This window comes from Homalodisca vitripennis, chromosome 1 (genome assembly GCF_021130785.1).
Source record: "Homalodisca vitripennis isolate AUS2020 chromosome 1, UT_GWSS_2.1, whole genome shotgun sequence".
In the NCBI taxonomy this organism is placed as follows: Eukaryota; Metazoa; Arthropoda; class Insecta; order Hemiptera; family Cicadellidae; genus Homalodisca; species Homalodisca vitripennis.
In genome coordinates this window covers 146,275,216-146,300,599 of record NC_060207.1, presented here as the reverse complement: position 1 = coordinate 146,300,599, position 25,384 = coordinate 146,275,216, and the positions used below count along the sequence as shown (strand labels likewise).

The 25,384-nt window shown below is 32.8% G+C and overlaps 1 protein-coding gene across 2 annotated transcripts in view; it reads right to left on the bottom strand.

Moving 5' to 3' along the window:
- Positions 1–24,062, bottom strand: part of LOC124373399 (indole-3-acetaldehyde oxidase-like) — a 40,799-nt gene extending 16,737 nt beyond the window's left edge. Inside the window, exons 1-13 of one of the 2 annotated variants that reach the window (XM_046831778.1) lie at positions 23,987–24,062; positions 18,075–18,127; positions 17,437–17,603; positions 17,138–17,298; positions 15,268–15,427; positions 14,002–14,275; positions 12,849–13,078; positions 11,835–11,937; positions 7,707–8,023; positions 5,885–6,013; positions 5,458–5,625; positions 4,561–4,726; positions 1,459–1,574 (exon numbers count right to left, since the gene is read on the bottom strand). In XM_046831778.1, coding sequence (XP_046687734.1) covers positions 1,459–1,574; positions 4,561–4,726; positions 5,458–5,625; positions 5,885–6,013; positions 7,707–8,023; positions 11,835–11,937; positions 12,849–13,078; positions 14,002–14,275; positions 15,268–15,427; positions 17,138–17,298; positions 17,437–17,603; positions 18,075–18,127; positions 23,987–24,003 — 2,061 coding nt within the window. In that variant the 5' untranslated portion in view covers positions 24,004–24,062. The remainder of the gene's footprint in view (positions 1–1,458; positions 1,575–4,560; positions 4,727–5,457; positions 5,626–5,884; positions 6,014–7,706; positions 8,024–11,834; positions 11,938–12,848; positions 13,079–14,001; positions 14,276–15,267; positions 15,428–17,137; positions 17,299–17,436; positions 17,604–18,074; positions 18,128–23,986) is intronic. The other variant, XM_046831770.1, reaches the window with a different exon arrangement.
- Positions 24,063–25,384: the final 1,322 nt, after the last annotated feature.

Here is a 25,384-nt window from a genome sequence, read left to right as displayed (position 1 = left end):
ACACAACAAGTTAGTTTCACCTGAATAAACTCAAACATATACTCGAAAGTCCAGTGAGGTCAGATGTTGTGTAGTGATAAGATTAGTGCCTCTCTGTGTGTGTGTGTGTGTGTGTGTGTGTGTGTGTGTGTGTGTGTGTGTGTGTGCGTGCGTGCGTGCGTGCGTGCGTGCGTGCGTGCGTGCGTGCGTGCGTGCGTGCGTGCGTGCGTGCGTGTGTGTGCGTGTGCGTGTGTGCGTGTGTGTGTGTGTGTGTGTGTGTGTGTGTGTGTGTGTGTGTGTGTGTGTGTGTGTGTGTGTGTGTGTGTGTGTGTGTGTGTGTGTGTGTGTGTGTGTGTGTGTGTGTGTGTGTGTGTGTGTGTGTTATACAATTTATACATTAGTTCGTTTTAGCTACTGGAATAAAATTTTAAATACTCTCTCTGAAATTTGTTAACTCAATCCAGCGCTACTTTTAGGTACAGCTTATCTAAATAACTGATTAATCTTAGTCATAATTTATTGCGATTGTGAGGTATTGATTTTTTTTATAAAACCAATGAAAAAGTATATTTTAATATACCGAAATTAAACAGTCAATTGAATAATTTTGTTGGACGAAACATTCAGGGCCCATTAAAATAACAAGTTATTTTCATTATTTCATATAGTTAATAGTTGATATTGCCCATAAACTATATATATATATATATATATATATATATATATATATATATATATATATATATATATACATTCTTAACCAAACGAAATAAGTTATGATAGTTTCTTAAATCAACAAACCTGAAAGACTACCCCATAACGTCTTTTACTTTATCTGAATTTTCGTCAAAATTGGCTTTGACGCTACAACTTTTACGACAAGTTTTACAATGTACATAGAAAGGTTTTTCTCCAGAGAAAAACAATTCCTATCATTTATTTGGCAATTATTTTGCTTTTCCTTTCATCTTTAATAAATGCTAATTTCAGCTACCAACCAAAATCTCACACTTCAGGATAATCTTCTTTTCTTTTAGACAAAAGCAGAACTATCTCGTAAAGATTTTAAAATAATTCTAAAATTCTAATTTTTATATATATATATATATACATTTAAAAATATTGTTAGGCATTATAGTAACTGTAGTAAAGCAAAGAAGGAAGAAAAGTGCTCCGTTTCGTTGTATTTGTAAACAAGAATATATTGAACTTGGCCATTATATTGCTAGCCTTAAACTCTGATAACAATGTTTTATCAAAATGCACACAAAATCACTGTTCTCTATAACTCATATTGCTTTTTAAAATTACTTTTCCTTCTTGATAAGACACTGCAAGTTCGCTGAGATGCAACCAAGAATTGTTGTTGTACAATCCTCAACCGTTGTAAGCAATTACACAACACAAGAAGAAATTTTATAAGTTATTGAAGAAATATTAAGCTTTTTATTATCATAATAGCAAAGTCTTACTGCTTACCATCGCCTCAGATGGATCTATATCGGCCATTATGCCAGGACCTTTTTTAGAGATGACCAAAGCAGCATACACGTCATTCCCAACAGTTGGCATATCATAAATGTATTCCGCCTCGCCTAAAATCATTATAACAGAACTATTACTTCATAACAAATTATTTAAAAATAATATTTTCGATTTTCATTACAATAAAATCGCCTCTATGGCTCGTATAATCATATCCGTGATCGCTTTTTAAGTACGAGAATTATAAAAATGTTTATGTGTATACTAAAAGATTAAAGGGTTAGATATATCTTTTGTATATATCTTAAGTTTTATGAATACATCACCGAATGACTCTCTGAATTTCATATCAACATGATTTAGCATCTTTAGTTAGATTATACAGGATAATCTAGACCAAGGTGTCTTCATGAGAACTTCATGAAGAACATTGTTATTTTTCTCAAAATAATCTAAGAGCCACAATTAATATATTAAGTTTTTTTAATATATTAAGTACAAATATAGTATATAACAAGTAAAATAAATATGTTTTTAAATACACTTATTTAAAATTATTAAAAATAAAAGAAAACTTATTTTACCTTAAATTTTGGGAAAATACAATATATATATATATATATATATATATATATATATATATATATATATATATATATATAACGAAAATACAATATATATACAATCCAGCACAACGAAAAGAAATTATCCAATAATTGGTAAAATGACTTGTGAATCCAGCAATGTCATTTACCAATTAATTATCATGTAAAGACTGTCCGAAAGACTACATTGGTCAGACCATAACTCCATTGCACATTAGAATGAACAAAAATCGCAGCGATACAAACCTTAAAATTAAATCAAATCCTATTTCGGCCCATGCAATGGAGCATAACAAAAAATTCTATGAATGCTTTTCTCTAAAAAGTATTAACAAAATTCAGAACCCCCATAAACTTAAAATGAATTATTTAGAAATAGCTCATCAGAGGGTGCTACAAACTAAACATCCGGATGGTCTAAATTTAAGATATGGATAGCAGTATGTATAAATTACACTTTACAAATTTAATTTATAACTTTATATTCCTTGTTTTAAGCAAAATTATTTACTCTTTGTACGTAATTCAAAATTAGTTTTATTAACATATGATGTTTCTTTTGTTTATTATTTCTTGTTTTCATATTGAATGTGTGTGTGTGTGTGTGTGTGTGTGTGTGTGTGTGTGTGTGTGTGTGTGTGTGTGTGTGTGTGTGTGTGTGTGTGTGTGTGTGACGATGTAAGTAACTCCCTTCGATTAGTAAGTAACTCTACAGGTATTGTCAGTCTATGTATGTTAAAATCCTCAAAAACTATTAAAAAGTACTGCTGTATTCTTTTTTTTACATTTTTACTTTGGCTTTTTTCTTTCTCTCCCATCACAGTCACAACAGTTCACACCACAAATTAAATACTACTAACCTCCTTACAACTTAAGCTTAATTTCAAAATATTCTTTTACAATACATCTTCTTATAACTAGAAATGAATTGAGTGTTGCTAAGCGGTAATCTCGGGAATGGTTAGGCCACTACGGCTAATTGGCCTTTTTTTAGTTCTTTTAAGTCCGAGGAAGTTTTTTAAAGAGATAAATGAAAATTGTTTCCGGAATATTAAAGAATTTGGATAAATAATGATAATATTTAACGAAACACTCCAAATTTAACTGGCAATTGTCGCGAGAGAAGTAGTGAAGACATACATGTTCATTTTTCTCTGAGAAACGTTTAATAACTTGTTTGATTTTATTCATGTTGTATATATTTTTGATTTGAATTGTGAAATCGTGATGAACTAATGATGTAAAGTCAGTACGTTAGTTTAGTTTCAATTTTGAACACTCCTTGGTTTGATATATTCCGTTTAATTTTACTTAAGTGCTAGGTTGTTTGTTTATCTTTCATCATTATGGAACAGAACGCTCATGAACATGATTACATTTCTTCATTTAGGAAGAACTCTAACGTATTGAAATTAAATCATCGGATGGATATATTTCTGATAACATCAAGAAACACCTAAAGAAATACTATTTATTCCTTCATGGGAATAAACCGGTTCACGGTCACTAGACCGTGGACTAAACTGCCATTATTAAAGTTGCCGGGCAAAGAAATAATGACCCCCATTAAACTCAGAAATAGCTATGAATATTCTATGAAAAAGCTCTAACAAAGAATATTCTATGGATGAACGTCACTAACAAACCAATGAAAGATTCAAAGCCACTCCTCCCCACCCCTCCCCTCTATATTTTTGCCTCGAGTGAAAACTGTTTCATCGATCAAAGCCTTAGGCTGAGTGGTAAGTAAAATTGAATACTCGTACAAGTGGTTTAATCAAGATAGAATTAAATTTCATCCATCAACTTCTGACGCTTAGTTTCCATACTTTACCAGTTAAAGCTAAAACGGCATAAAGGGGTTGTGCTGAAGATTATGCATAGCACTATTCCTATTGAAGACCTAAATGTAACGATTGAAGAAAACGGCCACAAGGTAATAAATCTGATCAATGTTAGAAATAGCGTCACAAACATACCAATTTCTCTGTTTTTTTAATCGATTTGGAGCCTTGCTATCATAATAAATAAATATTTCAAAATCATTATTTATTAAACACTAAAGGTTTATTTAAACCACACAATAATTTGAAGGAAATTGTTCAATTTAAACGTTACTAACGGTATGGACATACTAAATCATACTGCCAAAATATATTGTGTTGTGTTTAAATGTTCCCAGAATACAAAGGTATGCAATAAATCTTCAACCGCACCTTCATTCAATTCAATCCTTCTTGCGTTTTGTGCTCTGATGAGCATTTGGCAAACTACAAAGGTTACTTAGATGCCGAATGAAAATATATGTATATAATGTTATACTAATAAATCCATGGATATATTACTTCTTTACTTTCTTTTATACAGGACACTTAGACAATGCTAACAAAAGAAATCATACGTTATTTTCTTATATACAAATATCCAACTCATTTATACATCAACGTACTTCCAATGAAGACTTCTACTTTAACAGAAAGCAATCTCTTACCAGAGCACTGGATGAGTGATTCCAGTTTGGGGAAAGGCTGGTAGAGAGGAGGTCTAGAACTGTCAGTGTCAAACTCCTGTTTGCCTGAAGACAATGGCCTCGTGATATCTTCTCCTCCACTGCGGTAGCGGACTCTCACACTGCTTGGGCTTACACTCAGGATTACCTGCGTATAAATCAAAAATAATACTTGTGCCATACGATTGTTATATAAATTTAATTTAACAAAGTCAAAATACAAACTCACAAAGGAGGTTACACAAGGGGTTTATATTGTCACAAAGTACATGATATACTTTATTTACGCTATTTATCGTAAGAGAATTAATCCCACCCCTTGTAGCATGAACATACTTTGGGAATATATCAACTTGCCCTTAAAAACTGTGTTATCATAACATAATAGCGTCTTTGGGAATTCCAAAAAAAACCTTTTTTGAGTAGAAGTTATACCTTTATTTCATATTGACTGTGAGTTTCTTATGTTAAGTTTCATTATGCAAATGAAGATAAGAATTTCAAATAGATTATCTAAATTTTTGTAAATGGATTTGAAAACCTATTGTGTAAAAGATTGTTTCTATTTAAAAAATATAAAAGAAATAATGATATTTATAACTTGTTAGGATGTTAGTACATTACCCATATTATGTCCACATTGAGACTCTAGATTTAGAGAATGGTTTAGCCTGCAAATAAACTCAGTTTCTATGCAAATATGCAAATGTAGTACATATAGTATGTAGTACACTCTATAAACCTATTATAACAAATTAATCATTTGTTTCAAATCTTTACATTATCTACAAATATGAATCAACATAACCAAAAAATAATGTCCATAGAATATAAAGAGAAAATTAAACTAATAGAGTAAAATATGTATAGCTGATTTACCCTATAAAATAGAGCAAGTGAAAGACCTCTCCTATACTCAGGACTAGAGTCTGGTAGTCTGTAATCTGGCTTAATTTCCTTTCCCAATATATTAAGAGCTGTTTGCAGAGTAGACATGTCCAGTAATCTCCTGCCTACGAGATATCTCTCTGTGTTTTCAGCGTGGATCTGAAAATAGTCATGTTGTTAGTGATATTCTGCATTAATAGTTGTATCTTTAACGAATGTACACTGTATCTGTAGCGCGATAAGAGATGTTGAAACATTTCGGACTGCGGAGCTCCTGGTCACTATGTAATTGTATTGAACTATTACAGGAAACATTTTAATTCATACTGTACTTATTCAAAAAGGTTTTATTAAATGAGTATAAAACATAAAGGCAACGGTTTACACAAATTTGAAGAACTGTAACAGCGTAACTTACGAAAGAAGGGTTGATTCCTCCAAACACTAGACGAGGCAGTTCCACAACTCTGTATTTGTCATTTTTATTCACTTTAAACCTGAAGCCTGCATTTACATAAGCCAATGCGTTCTGAGCTCTTGGTGCAATCTAGAACAAAATACGTAAGTAATCTGTAGAGAGATGAGAGTTTCTTAGGTTCATCTTTACTCATAGTTTATATGTAAAGTTTATACTCTTATTATTGATTTGAAAAGTATTATATTATACTTAGATTCTTGAATAACCATACCTGTACTGATATCTATAGTCCTAACTGTGACCCGTTGCCCCATAAGGGTTCACTTCTAGCTAGTTATACCTAACGGGTACAGCAAAATTTGATTTGTCACAACTAAGCGACCCTATTGATATTCAGGAGCGGTACACCACTATCCACAAATGTCGAGATATTAGGGGGAAATGGGTTTTATATATATATATATATATATATATATATATATATATATATATATATATATATATATATATATATATATCTCCTTCTTGCAATATGATTTGATTGAATAAGGCCCACTGACCCTTCTCATTGAATCTCGTTAAGACGTGGTCCCTACCACAAATGTTATTTATCCTGAATATCTTGCTACTGCGGAAACAGTGCGAAGGCCCTTTTACTTCTAATTTCAGTTAGATATTTTCTCATATTCTTACTTTAAGTGTAAAAATATACTTTGTAGCATTAAGCTCTTTAACAAAAAGGAAAGTCAGATTTCTATTAAGAAGGTCTTTGAGAAAAGTTACACAACATTTAAATGGGATCCTAAAATATGTTGGGATAAGTTATTATCCAAAATATATCCCTGCTTTGCATGTACTTTTATGCTTTCAGAAACATGTTAGACATCGTATCATATATATATATATATATATATATATATATATATATATATATATACTGTCATAAATTATCACATGTCATTGATTTCCATGTGAGACTTTTCAAAATACCTTTTCAGCGGTCACTTTTATCCAAATCTAAACTACGTTCTATAATTTAAGTTAATTACCTTTGTATTAAACCATACTTAATAGTTTGGAAAACATGGTAAATATTTGCACCTTTACCACTTTATCTAACCTATTTGTCAGGTAGGTTTTCATTGGTATTCTAGAAATCCCACGTTTCCCAATTATAGCGATAGTTTGCCATGTTACAATGATGGTATTAACATTGATATTGGACTTATTTTTACAATGTATTATTTGTGGATATTGGGTTTCCCATTCATAAAATAACTTAAAGTTTAATTGTCATATTTTGATAATTAATTTAACCTAAGACATACAAAACAATTGTCTCACCCTAGAGATAGTTAATAAAGAAGATGCCACGTTACTGGTAACTGTGATCATCTGAGAAAACAAAATTGGAGTGAAAACCATCACCTGGTATTTATCCAGGTCTAGCTATTTCTCGCACGCTTTGCTAATGAGACTCTTTAACAAAATAAAACACCTCAAAAAACAAACACGGGTATATGAGCCTGCATGATTTTTAATGCACTTAACGAGACCATAAATGTTGAAACTTTGTCTGAGGAATATTTTTCTAACTGATAAAACTACACTATTCAAGAAGGAATGTTTATTAATAGTTGTTTTCAACTCTACTATGCATTAGTAAGCCAAATTTTGTTATATATGTTGACATTTAATGACGTACTCAGGTCCTTTATGTTCATTTTATTGTGGTCAGATTTGAAAAACACCTCATATCTGATGGCAAACAATGCTGACAAAGGTGTCGCTTAAACTATAGGTAAAACGTAGTTTACCCTACCTTATAAGTTTTAAATATATACTCATTACAGTCCAGTGGAGGAAGAATGATCTGCAGGATGACCTTCTTGTACATGTCAGTTTCTAAATAGTCTGGAAGGGTGAGGCATTCAATAGCTTCATTGTCTCCTCCTATAACATACAAGGCACTCTTAATAACTTCTAATCCTATATATAACATTGTCAGTGATAAGTTTTTAAATATATAATCATTACAGTCCAGTGGAGGAAGAATGATCTGTAGGATGACCTTCTTGTACATGTCAGTTTCTAAATAGTCTGGAAGGGTGAGGCATTCAATAGCTTCATTGTCTCCTCCTATAACATACAAGGCACTCTTAATAACTTCTAATCCACCATATAACATTGTCAATGATCCAATTACAAAGCGTAAGAACCACAAGTGAACATAGAACATATTTGTCAAACATATTTTAAAGAGAATTTTGATAACATTCATAAAATTTTCATCACAGTTCTTGTGCATTTTTAAAACAAATCCAAGATATTTCGATGTGTGAATGAAGTGCAAGTATATTATGGGAAGCAGGATAGAATCTAGTAGTACAGCCTTATCGTCCCTGAACTTTGTCAATTACATATGCTATTGTCTATAACCAATAATTGATGTTTCTCAACAACTAAGCACTTTATCAGTTTTGTATTATGAACGGTAATCTTGACGTATTTCTATACATCTCTACTCTGCCTTATCCAAAAGCAAAAGTCAATTAAGGAACAGTGCATCGAACTGGCAGCTAAGTTTTACAAGCTATCCGTTGAGCAGACGGCTCAGAATATTGGTGAGTAAAAACTAATGAGGTCTCTCTTGATAAGAAGTTCGATGCTGACAGGCCGTTATCATCTAAAGACAAAAGTAAGGTAGGCTTCAAAGCGTAAAGATAAATAGTTTCTAATTTTCGGCGTGTTTCTACTGTTTAAGTGAAAGACAACAAAAATATATTTCTTATAATATAAAACTCTTTCTTCAATGCTTTATGGCCTTGTTATTTTTTCTCATTTATTTTTATTTATTAACATTGAGTCCATCTGAATTAAAAATTTTAATAATTTAAAATTAAATGCAACACGCAGTTTGGGGGATTACACTTAAAATATCATAAAAAAAACTTATAATAATAATAATAATAACAATAAATCTTCAATGACAATAACAACGATATTTTAAGTCATGGCTCTATTTTATTAATACACTACAACTAATGATAAAATACTAAAAAAATATGCATCAATACATTAAAATACTTAAAACTATGTCATATACAACTAACTACCCCTGATCTATAAGGGTCGTATTGCCGCACATTTGTGACGTGCTGGAAGTCCCGGCTCCAGCGGATGATGACACTGGAAGAGGGCCACTAGGAGACACCCAGGGGGGCCAGGGTCTCCCAGTTGGCCTTATCCCATGCGCCCAGAGAGCCAACTACAAGGGCGTCCACGGTCACTTATGAACTGCTTATTGAAGCGCGCCTTATGAACAAAGCGCGAGTCAGCGGATCTCGATTGTCGACCAGTCGAATTCTCGTACAGGAAATGGATCGTGGTGGGGCACATAATGGTAATCCAAATCACGCTGCCAGAAACGGCAGACCGATAGCACAGCTGCATAGCTACCGCAGGTGGGGCGACAGCCTTGACCGGGAGCCTATGTCCACAATGGATTTGAATATTTTTGAAATTCTGCTTACCACCCGACTTTATGTTGTTATCAACCCCCAAACAAGCACCTCTTCCTGATCCTCACCATCAGGAATATGGTGATTTCATCTCAAAGTTGAAAACAAACTGCGGGACCAAAAATGTGCGTATAGCATAGCACTTCTGCTGTATGTAAGCGGTTTCATCATACTGCCGTTGGCCTTACCTCATACTGCACCCCATGAAGAGTGGCGCACTTTGCCTACTTGATCCTGTGACCGACTCACGAAGCCCCCGGAACGACGGCCTCAAGCAGCGCCCGAAGTGGCCCATCAGATCTGGTGACCAAGGCAAGTGCAGAATAGTGACAAGCGTGCCCTGCAAGTCAGCACCATGAATATCCTCCAGCGCAACGAGGGGCCGAATAAGTAACTCCATGAGAGATAATGGACATCCTTGTCGGACATCCGCACCAAGTCAAAATCAAATCAAATCATTTTTATTTTGCCAGAACATTACAAAAATGTATAGCAATAGTCATTTTTCTATAATTTGGACCAATCACTCCACATTGAGACCAGTCAAACATATAGAAATTTCAGTCGCACCCCATTCACTCATGCCAATTTTCCCATTTTTCCAACGCTGGTTGTCAGTGTTCCAATTGTGCGGTCACCCAGTCGAATGCCATAAACTCGTCAGCACTATAAAATGCTTGAGACGCTAAAAAGCGTTTTAACCGAGCTTTTAACGCCTTGGGCGTTGGGGCGTTTTTGATTGAATTTGGCAACTTGTTGAGAAAACGAACGAAGGCAAGTGTTCGTAAAACCCCGTCCTGTGACTTCCAGTTCGGTAGGTATCTCTGCCCCTTGTCCCATAGGAATGTATGTCTCGGCCACGTGTCATGGCACATTTAGACATACAAAAAAAGATTGTCTCTAGGATGTAGAGACACGGCAGAGTCAACAGTTGCAGTTTTTTAAAAGCTTCCTTGCATGTTTCTCTGAACCTTAACTGTGCGATTATGCGAATCGCTTGCTTCTGCAATTTGAATGCCCTGAAAAATTGATAGTTTGCGCTGGCTCCCCACAGCACCAAACCGTAGGTGAGGTGGGGGTAGATCAAGCCATAATAAGTCGTTATCAGTACCTGAATGGGGCAGTATTTGGCTAAAGACCTCAATACATAGATGCCCGAGGCCAGTTTTGAGCAAACATGATCAATGTGATAATTCCAAGTCAATCCACGATCTAGGAATATACCGAGGAATTTTGAACAGTCGACTTCCTCCAGGAAAAAGTCATCCAATAAAACGGCTGGCCCGTCATTGGAGTTTCCTGATCGCAACGCGAAAGTCAAGAAATTTGATTTTGAAGAATTTGCTTTGAGGTTACACCAAACGGAACCCCAGCTGTAACGCCGCTAGTGTGCCGGTTGGACGTAGTAATACTCTGGTACAGTCCTAAATGATCAGTTGGTCAGCGGTCAATGCAAAAGAGCGTAGGGCGGAGTAGAGCGAGGAGTTGGGCACACTGCCAAACGCTTTATCCAGGTCCAGCCAGGCAACGAAAAGCTCCCCCCACGCCTATGTGCCTCATCGAGGAGCTCCTGTAACAGGAATCCTCCAGGCAGCCCTCCGCTAAAGTGAACCTTGACCTCCAGCTCCTGCTTCATGACATATCAGTGCTGACTACAGGAGAATTCCACGTCGCAGCAGGCAAAGGAGAGATCCCAAAGAGGGGCTCGGTATATCCGTTCGAAGATAGAAACAGCAGAAGAAGAAGATAGAAGATGTAAGGGTACAACAGACGGGGATTCAGCAAACTTCCCCACATTGAACAGTCCCCGTATGAATCCTGAGCTCAACGGTGTCAGCATGTCAAATCAGCCCCACCTGGCTGCCATTTGTGCAACCCACCATCCTCCGGAATCACCGGCATCGCGGACTTGATTGGTTTTATATAGAAATTTGGATTTAATTTAAACTTGGTGAAGCAAAAAAAAAAAAAAAAAAAATTTAAAAAAAAAGCACTTTGATCGTAGGCAAAAGGCAGAGAAGCGATTATGGAAAAAGGTGCGTCGTGTATAGGTTTTACTCCCTTCCGTGCTGAACTGCCACCGCTTGTACTAATAAAATTTACTTTGATACTATATAGAAAAATGTTATGTATGAAATCTCTATGCGGTGTTCTTTTACTGTGTCTTCAACTATAATTATTGAGTCATGAATCAGTTGTTTTTTTAGATGGCTAACACAATTTTGAGCCCGGCCCTCAGAATCAGGAAGATGTCAGACTCAAAACTGTCTCGCTGCATGTTTTATACCCAAGTTGAAGATTGATAACAGTAACACTCATGATAAGAGATTAGAGCTCCTGCAGCCTCCAGAATGAGGAAGATGTCTGACTGAAACTCTCTTGCTGCATGTTTTATACCCAAGTTGAAGATTGATAACAGTAACACTCACTGATAGAGATTAGAGCTCCTGCAGCCTCCAGAATGAGGAAGATGTCTGACTGAAACTCTCTTGCTGCGTGTTTTATAGACAAGTTGCCTGCAATCGTTCCTACCTGTAAATATCAACATTTCTATTCGTTTAAAACCTTAAAACATAAAACATCTTCACACTATCAATTTATTCCATTTGTTAATAATATAAACTAATTGGTATATAACGTATTGGTATATAATGGAGTACTATATCGAAGCAAGCCCATTATAAGGTATATTCACGTCTAGGTTCAAAAGGTAATCCTATTCAACCCATTGAAATGCATACAGCTCTAACTCTAAGCGCCAATTAGTGTTTCAGAGTTCTCAGTGATCCTGGCAACATGAAAGGGATGGTTCCTTTCCATTTTAGACAACAAATGATGGAATCCATAATAATCAGTAGATTGTAAGATTTGTCTTAAAATGTTCCCAAAACTGTATCGAACCTGTATTTTACTGGGCTGAATTTGTGTTGTATTATACAACTTTGGTAAGTATACACATTCATACAACTTCTGTGAATGATTAAATAAATCAATGAACGATTAAAGTTTAACTTTTCTGTTGTTGTTTATCTAAGCTTTAATTAATTGTTATAATCAATATGGAAATAATATCATAGATGATCTGTATGTTTCTTTGTTTCTTCCACATATTTAGCTCATCGAAATATGTGTAATCAATTTCAGTTTCAGCTCACCCTTACACTTTTCATTCATAATCAATAACAGCAAATACTAATTTGAAACTAAGTAGTAAACAGTGACTAAGAAAATGATTGCATGAATGTATGTACTATATAACAACTATATATATTCATAAACAGCACAAAGGATAATAAATATTAAATACGATAGTTTCCACTTACAATTCTTTTCCACGCTATTACTTTCAGACAAAGGTAGAACGTGACATAGATAAGCTAGTATTCACACCAAATATATTTGAAGAAGGTTTTTAGTATTATAATACTGCTAGCAGTACTCACATTTCTGACAGGAACGTTTGCGACTTTCTGTATATGAAGGGCCAACTGCTCGGTGTAAGCAAAATACTCAGGATTTTCTACTGAAACCGCTTTGAACAGAGCGATGGCGTCAGTTAGAGTTGTATTGGCCCCGACGTACAGACTGCCTGAGTAAAATGAATGAGCTTTCAAGAAAGCCACATCGTTTATATCAATGAATACTTCCGGAGGAGGCTGGTCTTTCAAAATACCTAAAGAAGATTCGTAATTATGAAACAGTATTGATTTGCAAACGTTCTCAGTCCTCACTAGTTCGAAGCCTCTTTAATTCACCAAGCTTCAGAATAGCAAATATCCTTTATACTCTGTGATTTTAGAGTTATAGAATAAAAATCTTGTAACTACAGAATAATGTATACTACAATATTGTATACTACTGAATAATTATGACGAGGAGAAGGCAATTAAATGGGAACCTCCGAGTAAAATACTTAGCATGAGCACAATTACCAGTTTAGACGCTAAAATTTCGACTCGATAAGTTGTAAAAGGTTTATTGAATAATAAAGATACTTTTTTTAGTCTAACATAAAACATAAACATTATTTAATGTAATAGTTTCGATGGAAAACCTTCAAATAGTGCTACTTTACTACAGGAGATGAGCGTTTATTTGGATCTAGTTTATATAAATTAAAATATATTGGGCTCGTTTACAGTTTGTTACCACTAACAGTAAATATTCTCAAAATACGAAAAATTACATTGAACTTTTACATTAATTCTGTTATTACATTTTCTTCTACATATTACTGTGTTATCCACGTAAAATAATGTAAAATTCGTTATGAATATGTTATTATAGCTTAGTGAAATATCTGTTTATTTTGTAAAACTATTTTATTCTTAACTGTTAAGAACTATTATATTTTACTGTTTTACCAAATTCTTAAAAGATTTATTTTAAGTTAAATGCTATAACGTTGATTTAAACATGTAGACATCATATAATAATCACAGTTTTTAACATTTACTAGTTTACATTAAATATATATGTTCTTCTTAAACATTAACGCGTTAACAGTTAAGCTACAAATAAATATACATTTGATACTGTTTCTAATCAAGCATTATACACGTCATACGTAGTTGTAGTGCTATATATAAAATTTACCTATAGAAGTGTTTCCACAAACAAGCCTGTAACTTCCATGTATCATCTCGAAGATTTCAAAAATCTCATTTACATCAGAAACCTTGTACCACTGAGTTCCGTCCCGGAGTTCTAGTTTCAGGGACCGTACGGCGAGTGCCACTTCCAGGAACTCTATGTCACAATCATCTTGGCCATTCTTTGCAACGCAAGCGAAGGGAGTCCTCTTTGATTGTTCTCTTGTACACTGTTCGTTACAGGATACTCCACTCTTTGGACAAACTTTCAGTAGATCCTTAAATAAAGATATGCATATTTTATTTTACCATTTTCACTTAGCAGATGTTGGGACGATTAGGTGGGTATGGCTAGGTTTGATCGGCATGGATTTAAAGTCTATTCAAGAAATAAATATTAATAATATTTATAAAAGATAATGCTAGGCTAATGCTTTTGTATCATTTTAATATATTCAATAACGTATGAATAACAATACTTAAATCTTCATTATGTATGCTCTTTTAGAAACTATTCAAAGTATTTTTATATATGATTATTTATAATTGAAACTAAAATCGACTTTAATCAGGATGTATTTTAATGAGAAACATATTTTGTAATGTCAATTTTATTGATATTAATAGAATACTTTTAGGTAAATAAAGTGCACTTTTAAATTAGAACGTAATAGTTTTTGGTATCAAGCATATAACATACAAATCTTTCCAAAATATAACCTCCATGTCTTACTTGTTAAAAATAAATCCTGCCTGACAAAAATAATGTCTAACAACGTATTTAAAAAGCGCGCGCGCACACACAAACACACACACGCGCGCGCGCAGATATAAGGATAAATATTATCCTTCAGAGTACACGTCAGAGCTACTTTAATTTTTTTTTAGAGTATACCAATATACTTTTCTGTGTACTATGACTGTACAGTACAGAGAGAAGTTTTGAATATGTGTTTTACAGATAATTTCGTACAGTTGTAATTAAATATTCAGTATTTCTACATTAAATTTCATTATGGACTTTAAAAATAAAAATTATAAAGGTTAAATGAGTTTAATATTTTTACTATTTATAAGTTTTGTATAAAAACATAGCAAAGTTTAGAGCATATCTCATGCTAATCATACACAAGCATTATCAGGTTATCAAATTTTAATACCATTTTGTTATACAAATGTAAACTTATTTATGAGAAAGGCTAAGTTTAGTGACTTAATCACTTGTGGTGTATTCCTTCTAGCTGTTATTAAAATAAGAAACACAACTCACTTCAATATCAGAAACCTTTTGTGCCAGTTCTTTACTTCTATCACTAGCAAATGACTTGAAGGCATCGAGAATCGGTCGATATCCAGTGCAGCGGCAGAGGTTTCCTGAAAATGAATCTTCAATTTCCTTCATGGTTGCTTCAGGATTAGCTTTAATAAAGCTGAAAACACAAATGATTAATGATATATGAATAGTTCCATTTTTAAAATATCTAGGGATTCCTAACGCATAACATTACAAGTGCTTTCAATAAGAAAGATATAAACTTCGACTTTAAAGTTCCCATACATAGGTATAAAATAATTCAAGTGTAACTAGAATAGGGGGAGCCATTCAATGAATTACACGGAATGATGCATACAAATTGCGAACAAAGCTGCGGGTATGTTCTAGTTTCATATAACCAACAACGATTTAACGTAAACGTCTATGCAAAATGTTCACTACATTGTTTTCAATAGAGACAATTGAAACATTTAAAACCAGGGAAACGGTTACTAAAGTCCAAGATCCTATCGTTGTGCTAGATCGTTGAGGAAGTATGTTTGTCTATGTCAACTTGTCACTATAACATTACAACATTTGGATGCGTGTTCTTATTCTTTTTAGTAGTGGTTGAAGTGTCATAGACAAAGGTGTTAAGACTCTATAATCTTTGTTACTGAATACCTATATTAGGTAAACGAATTTCAGTGTATTTCTTACAACATGACATTTTGATAAGAGAAGTTTAGGAGATTGAAGAAGGGGATAGCAGGGATAGTGGGAATTGCAGGAGTGGAGACATTGACCATTTGACGTATCTAAATAGCCGGTACTTTTCTAAATACTTACTAATTACTTATCTAAATAGTATCTATATACAGTTAGACGACGGAGAATGTTAGCGTAAAGGCCTAGTGAGTAATTGGCTCTTACTTTACGAAAATAAAAACTGTAGCACTGTGACAGTAACCCCTGAACGTCAGGCAGCCATGTGGATGCCCTTCCGGCGCGTGATCATTATGTGAACGAGAATATATTTTTTCAGACAGATGATACATCCATGGTACCATAATTTTCTTAGGCTTGTATTTCCTATCGTCTCATTAGTTGGTTTGGTGATATCTCTTAGCCAGTCCGGTCACCAGATTTAACACCTCGTCATTTTTTTCCTAACGGAATATTTAAAATCCAAAGATTTTTGAAGCCCATCAACCAAGAACTAAGAACGACCTGAAGAAGTAAGTCCGTCAAGAAGTTGACAACATTCTGCTGGAAATGCTACGTAACATTATTGGTATTTTTTGTAAAATACTTCAAGAATCCATAAGAAACCATAACCAAAATCTCGGATGCACCATTTAAAAAAAATAAAAGTGTTCAAGTACAATATAAGACTCCACTACTGTCCAATGAATTTTAGTTCAAATATTAATTAAATACTACAGTACCTTAATATGTAATTTTTATAATATTCCTATTTTATTACCTACCCCGTCGGTATTAGATCACTAATTTGAATGCGAGTGCGAATACCTTCTATGTTTATTTTCAGTTGTACTTAGCTATAAGATTCTGTTCATGCCAAACGTACTGGCAGTATTGTTTAACGATGATAAGTGACATCACAATGCAAAATAATTAAAACCTGTATTCCTGAACATAAACAACCTTTATGAAAACGTAGGGTGTGTAGTTCTACAGATGAGTAATTAAATAGTTCTAATATTCAATACTTATCAATCAATATTTCTCATATTAATTCATCTATTTTCAATTCATCTATCAAAATTTTGAGGACACTAATCACCGTTTATTTATCTACCTTCTAATGAAGTTATTTATGTTATGTATCAAATGTATTACTTCAGGGTAGATATGTACGTACCTGTACATACTCATAACCCACCCCGGAGTGCAATAACCACACTGGGTACCGTAGAAGTGAGCTAGTCTGCTCTGTATCTCGTTATACCCTGTCTTCCTGCTGCCGATACCTTCCACAGTGGTTACCTTGTGTCCATGACAGGCGAGGACAGGGAACATGCACTGTAACAATCAATAACAATATTATCCTGCAAGTATATACTTGTCGAACTGTGCCGTCTTAGGTCAATTGATCTTCCATTAGGGAACTAAAATACCCAGTCCATAGCCAAAACTGTCCTTGATAAAGACATTACTCACGGAGTTAACTGAGACCACTCTCTCTTGACCCGTGGCAGGATGTGTAAACTGTAGACTGACAATGCAGATGCCACATCCTCCCTCTCGGCACATGAACTTGGTGCCCTTCAGTTTAGCATACTCCCTGATATATGTATTGAGGGACAGATCGCCCTTTACTGATGATACTGAAACATAATTGGTTTGCTTGAATCAAGATATTTTTAAAATTACTCGAAACATAATGAAAGCAATAAAGAAAAGCGCACCAACATGAAACGAATGATGGCAATTATTGTGCTAACAATGGCTGCTTCATCTCATCCACCTTCTACACAAAGAATGAGTTATGTTCCTTCACAATCCTGTAACTCTTAACTTACTTAACTTAACTTACTGAGTAAATTTTACAGAGAGTGTCCATTAACTATTCAGTCAAACTTCACTAAATATATCAAATCAAAATAAAAATATACAACAAAGTGACTTCATCATTGGATTAGCATTCTATTGTTTGGCCATCACCAAGGTAATGGTTCTTGTGGTGCTTCTGGTGATGATGAGACTTCACTGTTAATAATCTATCATTATGTTTCTGTGTGCATAAATTCAAAGAAATTTAGGTTTTATATAATAATATATACATATTTAACACTTACCATTATGAACTTGTCCGTTTAATGTAAACAATATACATTCGTCATCTCGACACCTGCCAAGAAAAACATTCCATTAAGGTTTTATAAACAAAGATTACAAACTATTGTGTTTTTCTATTCTTCATAGACAATAATGAACATTCAGTGTTATTAATTAAATATCTCCTCTGGGGCATTTTAATGTGTATGCATTGTAGGTTTTAAATATTGTACAAAGTTCTTTTTACTATCATATATGTTTTTACACTCCGTCAAAAAACTGTTATAACAATTAATTTCCTGGCATGTTCCGGTATAGCTATAAACAGCCATTTTTAGACAACAGATTTTCAACCAAAATTACCAATAAACTGCTGTATATAGCTGTAAATAGCTGTAACGTAGGTGGCTATAGTGTAACCAGCGACCAATATAACAAACTTGTGTTTAATATATCTTCTTTAACAACTTCTTTTTATAAATTTAAAGTAACTTATTGCCAAGATCTTACGGGTACATATGTGGCTAAATAGAAGCAGTTAGATTTTTAGTATTATTAAAAAATAAGATGCGAACCGAAATATTGGCAAGAAAGTCCTAAGAAAGTGTACAACATTGTAAAAAAAAATACAAAAGATAATTAAACTCTTTCCAAAGACAACGCTAACCAATTCAGGCGTGAACAAAAGAGAAATTGTAGCATCAAAGATATTCTTGCTTCAAAATATCACATAAGAAGAAATATACTCCAACAATCAGGTAGACATTGTGGGTAGGAGATAATGGTTTCCCGGCAAATGTACTCCAATGCTTTCTTCCTCAAAGTAACAGCAGAAATAGTTTTGTCATTTGTAATATTACGAATCTCATGAGCAAAATTCTTTAACTGTGCCTTATAACATTTATCATAGTATACTATCCCAATTTAGATTTTTAGTTTCAATTACCTAATGCCACTAAGCATTACTTTATCGAAGTCTTCCAGTTCACATCACCGCACCGCGAAACACTGCTTACGCAAATTAGTCTTGAAACGTTTCGGCCTCGCTGTGGGGATCCAACTTCAGTCAAAAAATGTTAAACCAAAAACTGTTTTAAAGCCTTGTATTTTATTTCAGTTTGTTTGCCTCTATAACTATATAAAATAGAAATAAATATATTTGTTCGTTTACATTGAGATATTCTTATAGTTAATTAATTGTTAGTAGATTTTGTTATTGTAGCTTGATGTTACTTTTCACATTAGAAAATAAAATGAATTTAAACCCAAAATATCATTAGTATTTTATTACTGATATAATTATACTATTAGTTTGCTGAATGTTTAATAGTATTACAACAAGCAAGGTCAAATTTAATAAAAGGTCATGTCATTCGGACTGTACAAAAATATATACTATTATAGAAACTAACCAATAAAATCACTGTGTACACAATCTGAGCAATTAGGTTAAACCTAAGAGTTTAATTATACTCATTAACTTTTCATAAACGTGAGAAGGGGACATCCATGTGCACTTTGAGTTGGAAATCATGTAATTTCGTTACAGCTAGTCATAAAAAATTGGTTCAGTAGGTGCAAAATTGTTGGATTATAGCCGAATCTCTTAAGCATTAATGGCATAAGAAAACTGATTCGCGTACACAATTCAAAGAAAACCACATTTGCTTTTACTCGTTTTTTGCCAAATAACTGAGAATACAAAGAAAAGTATGTATGTTATATACGGTATATATATATATATATATATATATATATATATATATATATATATATATATTCCATATATATATATATATATATATATATATATATATATATATATATTTATTTATATAAGAATGTCTAATGGCTATCTCACAGACAATATAAGGAGTAGTAGGAATAATCAAAATAATACTGAAATCATATATTTTAATTCATACTTCTAATAACTCCTTCATCCTTCATCGATATAAACAGTTTTAATATTATTTTACACCTTCATGTACATCAGGCATGAACGCATGTCTACAAATTATTCCGATAGGCACGAACTCATTGTTTTATAATTTTATCCCATAAACCGTAAATTTGGTACTTAAACTCCAAAATAATATTTTCTAGTGAGGATCGAGTAATTATAATTTTATGATTATACTACTTCACCTTATCACATTACTTTGAGTGTTTAGTACGTTTACACTTTCTTAAAAGACGTTTTCAATGTTTTAAGGCTTCTTTCCTTATTCTCTGCTGTTTGATTCACCATGAAAACAAACAAAAAGACGCGGCGTGCCACCCGAGCATGATACGGTTATGTAAATACGTGTGAGCCAGAGTGCACCACTTTCAAGGCTATACACGAGGCATTTTTATTGTTACTATCTGATGGTTGCATGGAGCGTCGCGCCACGCTCAAAGTTAAGGTGATACAATCGATAATCGTGTGGGTGTGTTACCCAATCGTGAGTGATACAATTGTGAGGCAGAGTGTAATTATCACTCAATCAAGAGAGCCGCAATCTCGAAACAGTTAGAGGTGTCTCGAATTACATTTTTATGAAAAGACCGAAAGTACGTAACCAATGAAGATCTTGGTAGCAGCTATGCGAAGATATCAATACAAGTTAAACCTATGTGTTTGTTCACTTTAATGCGAAATAATTCAGAGTAGACGAAGAAATATGCGCAGATGTGGACAAAAAATAGGAACAGTGTTTAACCTCATTTCCTAGATTTCAAAGTTTGCATGTTACGAATCAATTTTCTTGAAAAATATAATATCGTAATGAATAGGATACGCAAGAGTGCACCACTGAAGACCTTGACATGCTACGTTCATGGCACGCAATGGCTGATCCTCAAGAGTACGACGTTACGACCACGACCACGAAAATACAGTTTTACTCATCTTATCTTCCAGAATCATAATAATAGCTAGAAATTTGTATGGTTACGTTATTCTAAATTTTAGTACATGGAAGTCCTTTAAAACAGAAATAATTACAATGTTTGGTTAAATTGCATAAATTATGAATAACCTTACCTATTTCGGTTTATACTTTTATTTAAAAGACAAATCTCAATCTATATAAAGGGTCTATTTATATCAACCAAGCATATTTATCAAAGGCATTACATTAATATTTAAATGTAAGAGCAAAATATAATTAGAGGTAATTTTTGGTGGAATAGAGAGAGTAATGAATTTAAGAAAGTGTATTTCTTGAAAGAGACAACAACATCAATGACTTAAGTTTGGATTGTAAAAACATGAATCTTATGTTTTTACAATCCAAAATTTTAATTATCTATAGCCAAAAAAATGAGAGCGTAACTGAGAAATGTTAAAGACAACTAAAAATCTGTGTGAAATTAAAAAGTTGCAAACTATATCTGCATCCCTGTCTACGTCTCTTCTATTACATTTTATGTGTCAACAAGACATTCCTTGTACAATTTCAGTTTTAGCAATCTGTATCATTTATAGTACCTGCTGATGTATAGATGGTGAAAAGTGAAAAGTTAATGCATGCAAGAAGAATATTAGCTTTGTAGTACAAATTATTAATAGAACTATACATAATTATAAACGTGTTTTCCACTCCCATTCACACACCTTAAACTTCTGAAACATTATAAGATTTTTTTTAAATAATCTTGTAATGTGATATCAGAAATGTGTTATAACTTTATTTCCATGGTTTTAGCATTGTAAAAATCACTCCCCTTAACTTACAGGATGAGAGGTGGGGGAGAGTAAAGACTTACAATGACACATATCGAGCGACATGTCATATTCACAGTGTTAAAGAATTAAACACAAACCATGCAACAACGAACCACTGCCTCACAATTTTATAATTCGTATACCACCCGATATGAGAGTTTTGGAAAAATAAGTATTTGTAAGACAATAAGAATAAAATACCCTTAATATGTATGGTGCATATTAACACGTAGATTTTCCTCATTGTGGATGTGATCAATTTTCTGATTTTAGATAGTACTATGAAATAATAGTGTTTTATTCGTGTTGCCGAGAAAGGAAAAATTTATAACAGACTTTGTACGATGAGTAATTCTGACAAAAAAGATTTCTTAAACAAAGTTAATATTAGAGAAATAAGCATTCTTTTTAAAACTTAACAAGAATCTAGGAAATGTTAAACAATTTATGTTCTCTTTATATTTATATTGTTATAACGTAATAACACTTTTTTCCTTCTCTATTTAGTTTATCATTGATATTTGAAGTTAATAAAAATAAGAAATCTGAGTTGTTTTGAAAACATAGTTTTCTTTCTGTCTTATAAATTATAATTAATTTAATAACTTTTTACTACGATAACTTTATTTTTATGTTATATATTTTATTACAGCTTTGTTTTTGCTATTAGGTTTATAATAATTTCAACAGTATAAACGTTACATGAAGTTTGATTTAATATTTATATATTTATACATTTCCTTTTTCTTGGATGGTTCTTGAATGATCTGCTGCAATGTAATTTGATTCTACGTTTATTATAGCACGAATATAAATCAGTATATTGAATATGTAAATAAAACTGGAAATTTTAACAACGAAACGTACACACTTCAAAATCCATATCAAATTTTTAGGGTTTCATTTTTTATTTTATCACTTAGAAAAGTTCAACTAATTTTATAATCGCTCATTGCTGGTGTTATCAGAGCGTATCTCACTGTGGACTATCTCATAAGTAATTATTGTTTGTACTTATGAGCGCTCAAGTAAGTAATATACTTCTAGTTACATCGCTCAAGTTTATTTACTTGAATGCTCATATGTACAAACATATGAGTTAGTGCACAATAAGATCCGCTCTGATAGTGCCAGCAATGAGCGATATATCGGAATAGTTCGTTGAACATTTGTAACTGATATACATTTCAAAAAGGTGAAACTCTGTAACTTTGGAATGGATTTTAAGGTGTTTACATTTTAAATAATAGTGAAAGGCTCGAAACTGAGTTACAGACCATTTTGGAAATTACCACTTAATATTTAACGATAATAAGTTATATTTAATATTTAACTCTGAACTACCTCAGCACCCATTTTTAAGATATTTCAATACTGTATTCCAGAAACTCTAAAATTAGTAAATATACTTCTGGCGTTACGTAGTCTTAAATACATAAAAATGTTGTAGTTTTTTCATTTTATATATATATATATTGCTCGATAACATATCTAGTTAGTCGAGGGGCTATTACATCTTTAACCAAGGTAAAATTATCTAGAAATATCGTTGAAACGAAAATAAAATAAGCCTGTTCTGAGCTAGAAACCTGCCTATATGTATGTGGTACCTGACGCTGAACTTCAAAATATACATGTCTTGTTTCCCTTGTAGTAAATATTCTTCTTGAAGATGCAAGTATCCATTCCAGCGTGGACGTAATTGAGCATAACATCAATTACTATTCTAAGGCAGGCGGAGTCCACTAGGCTATTAAGGGGGTGGGTAATATTAGTACTCTCCAGAGTTCAAAATCGTCCGTCGAATTGTGTGACTCTGACCAAAATACTCTGATATTAATTTTTCGAATCACTACGAATGTTTAAACACAGCTACATGGAAAGTACTGTTCGACAGACAAGAAGGAAAAATGATAAAATTGTAATTTTGCACTCCCGATGCAAGTATAAGCAATCGTTGCAAATCTAAATAAAATGTTGGGAACATTTAATTTTAATTTTAGTTACTAATTATTGATATATTTTTTATAGTATTATACGTATTTATAAAGTTAATTCTACTTCATCCTAGCAAAACTTTTAAGAATAAAAGACCTCTTAGTCCATTGTAATCATTAATAACTCTTCAAAGGAGTTTTGGATGTTCAAAAAAGTTGCATTTATCGTTTCGTGTTGATAATAAACAAAGAGATCCTTTTATAGAACCACCACAATACTCACCTGGTAGACAATGCCATGGCAGCGGCACGGCACGACTGATGCAGTAGTGTGTCAGTCCTGGCACTCTACTCCCACTCTACTCTCACAGGGTCTTTATCCATCAGGCATAAATAAGTATTAAATACATGTTTGGACTTTCTTCCCGAAGATTGATACATTTTCTTTCTTTCATGTGACGAATTTTCAGCGTTTCGGAGAAAGCATCGTATTCTGTAGAAGCACCACCAAGAACACTTCGAACCAAACCTACAAATTGTTATTATTTCCGAAAAAAGCATGTCTTTATTTTAAACAAACTTCTCTAGTTGTACACTACGTATCATAGATTTATAGTTCAGTATACGTATTTGTTTCCACCATAGAAATATTGCTTTAAACTCATACATAATACAATTTTGGAGTTTGCAACTTATCATCCTTCTATACTCACAAAAAATGTGTTTCCTACTACAAGATATTCGTATAATGCAATGAATTTCACTTTCACACTCATTTCAATACCTACAGAAATATAATATTTATTGAATATAAACCCCGTTTTTAAATTGGATTTGACTAATCACATTAAGAACTGAAAGTTAAAATAGATATATTGATTTTTTTAAATTGTAACATTTTTAAACAAATTTAAACAACTTGAATCCGTATCAACACGGTTCAATTTTATTTTCATTTCGAAATTTGTATTGCATTCTGTGTATGTGTTTCAATACGCTAATACACACTTATCTAAGTGGAAAGAATTTTCGATACATTAATGAAATTAATTATTCAATAGCATGTCCTATAAATTTGTTTTATTTTGTATTTAAATTATTATTTCTTTGTTAATTTATTAAAAAACAACAACTATTTTGCTATAATGATATTAAATGCATTTGCGTCTATTTTTGTGGATGTGTGGCACTAAGATAAAAAGAACTATTATCATTATCTTCTACACAATATTCAAAACTTTAAATTTGATATTAACAAAATATATTTTTGTGTACAGGAAAATGTACAACTTGCGTAACATTATAATTGGTGCCATTGAACTTTTGATATGTTATCTTAATATTGCAAAACGTCAGAACACGACACAGTTGCATTTTTATTGCTAGCTCGTGGTTGAGATAAAATAAACACAAAGAGAACAAGTACACAACAAAGCATTTGCATGCGGTTTTTATGCAACTACGGTTTTATTTTAAAATATGTGTTTAAATTTATCCGGAAAACTATTATTTATACAATACAAATGAATCGCCAAATATTTTGCTAAGAACACCTGAACCGATTTGGCTTATAATATTAAGTTTTTTAAGTAGAAAAATCCGAAAGGTTCCCCGGGATATTGTAGAATTTGAACAAAATAATGATAATAATATTGAAACGTAATGAAAAATTAACTAACAC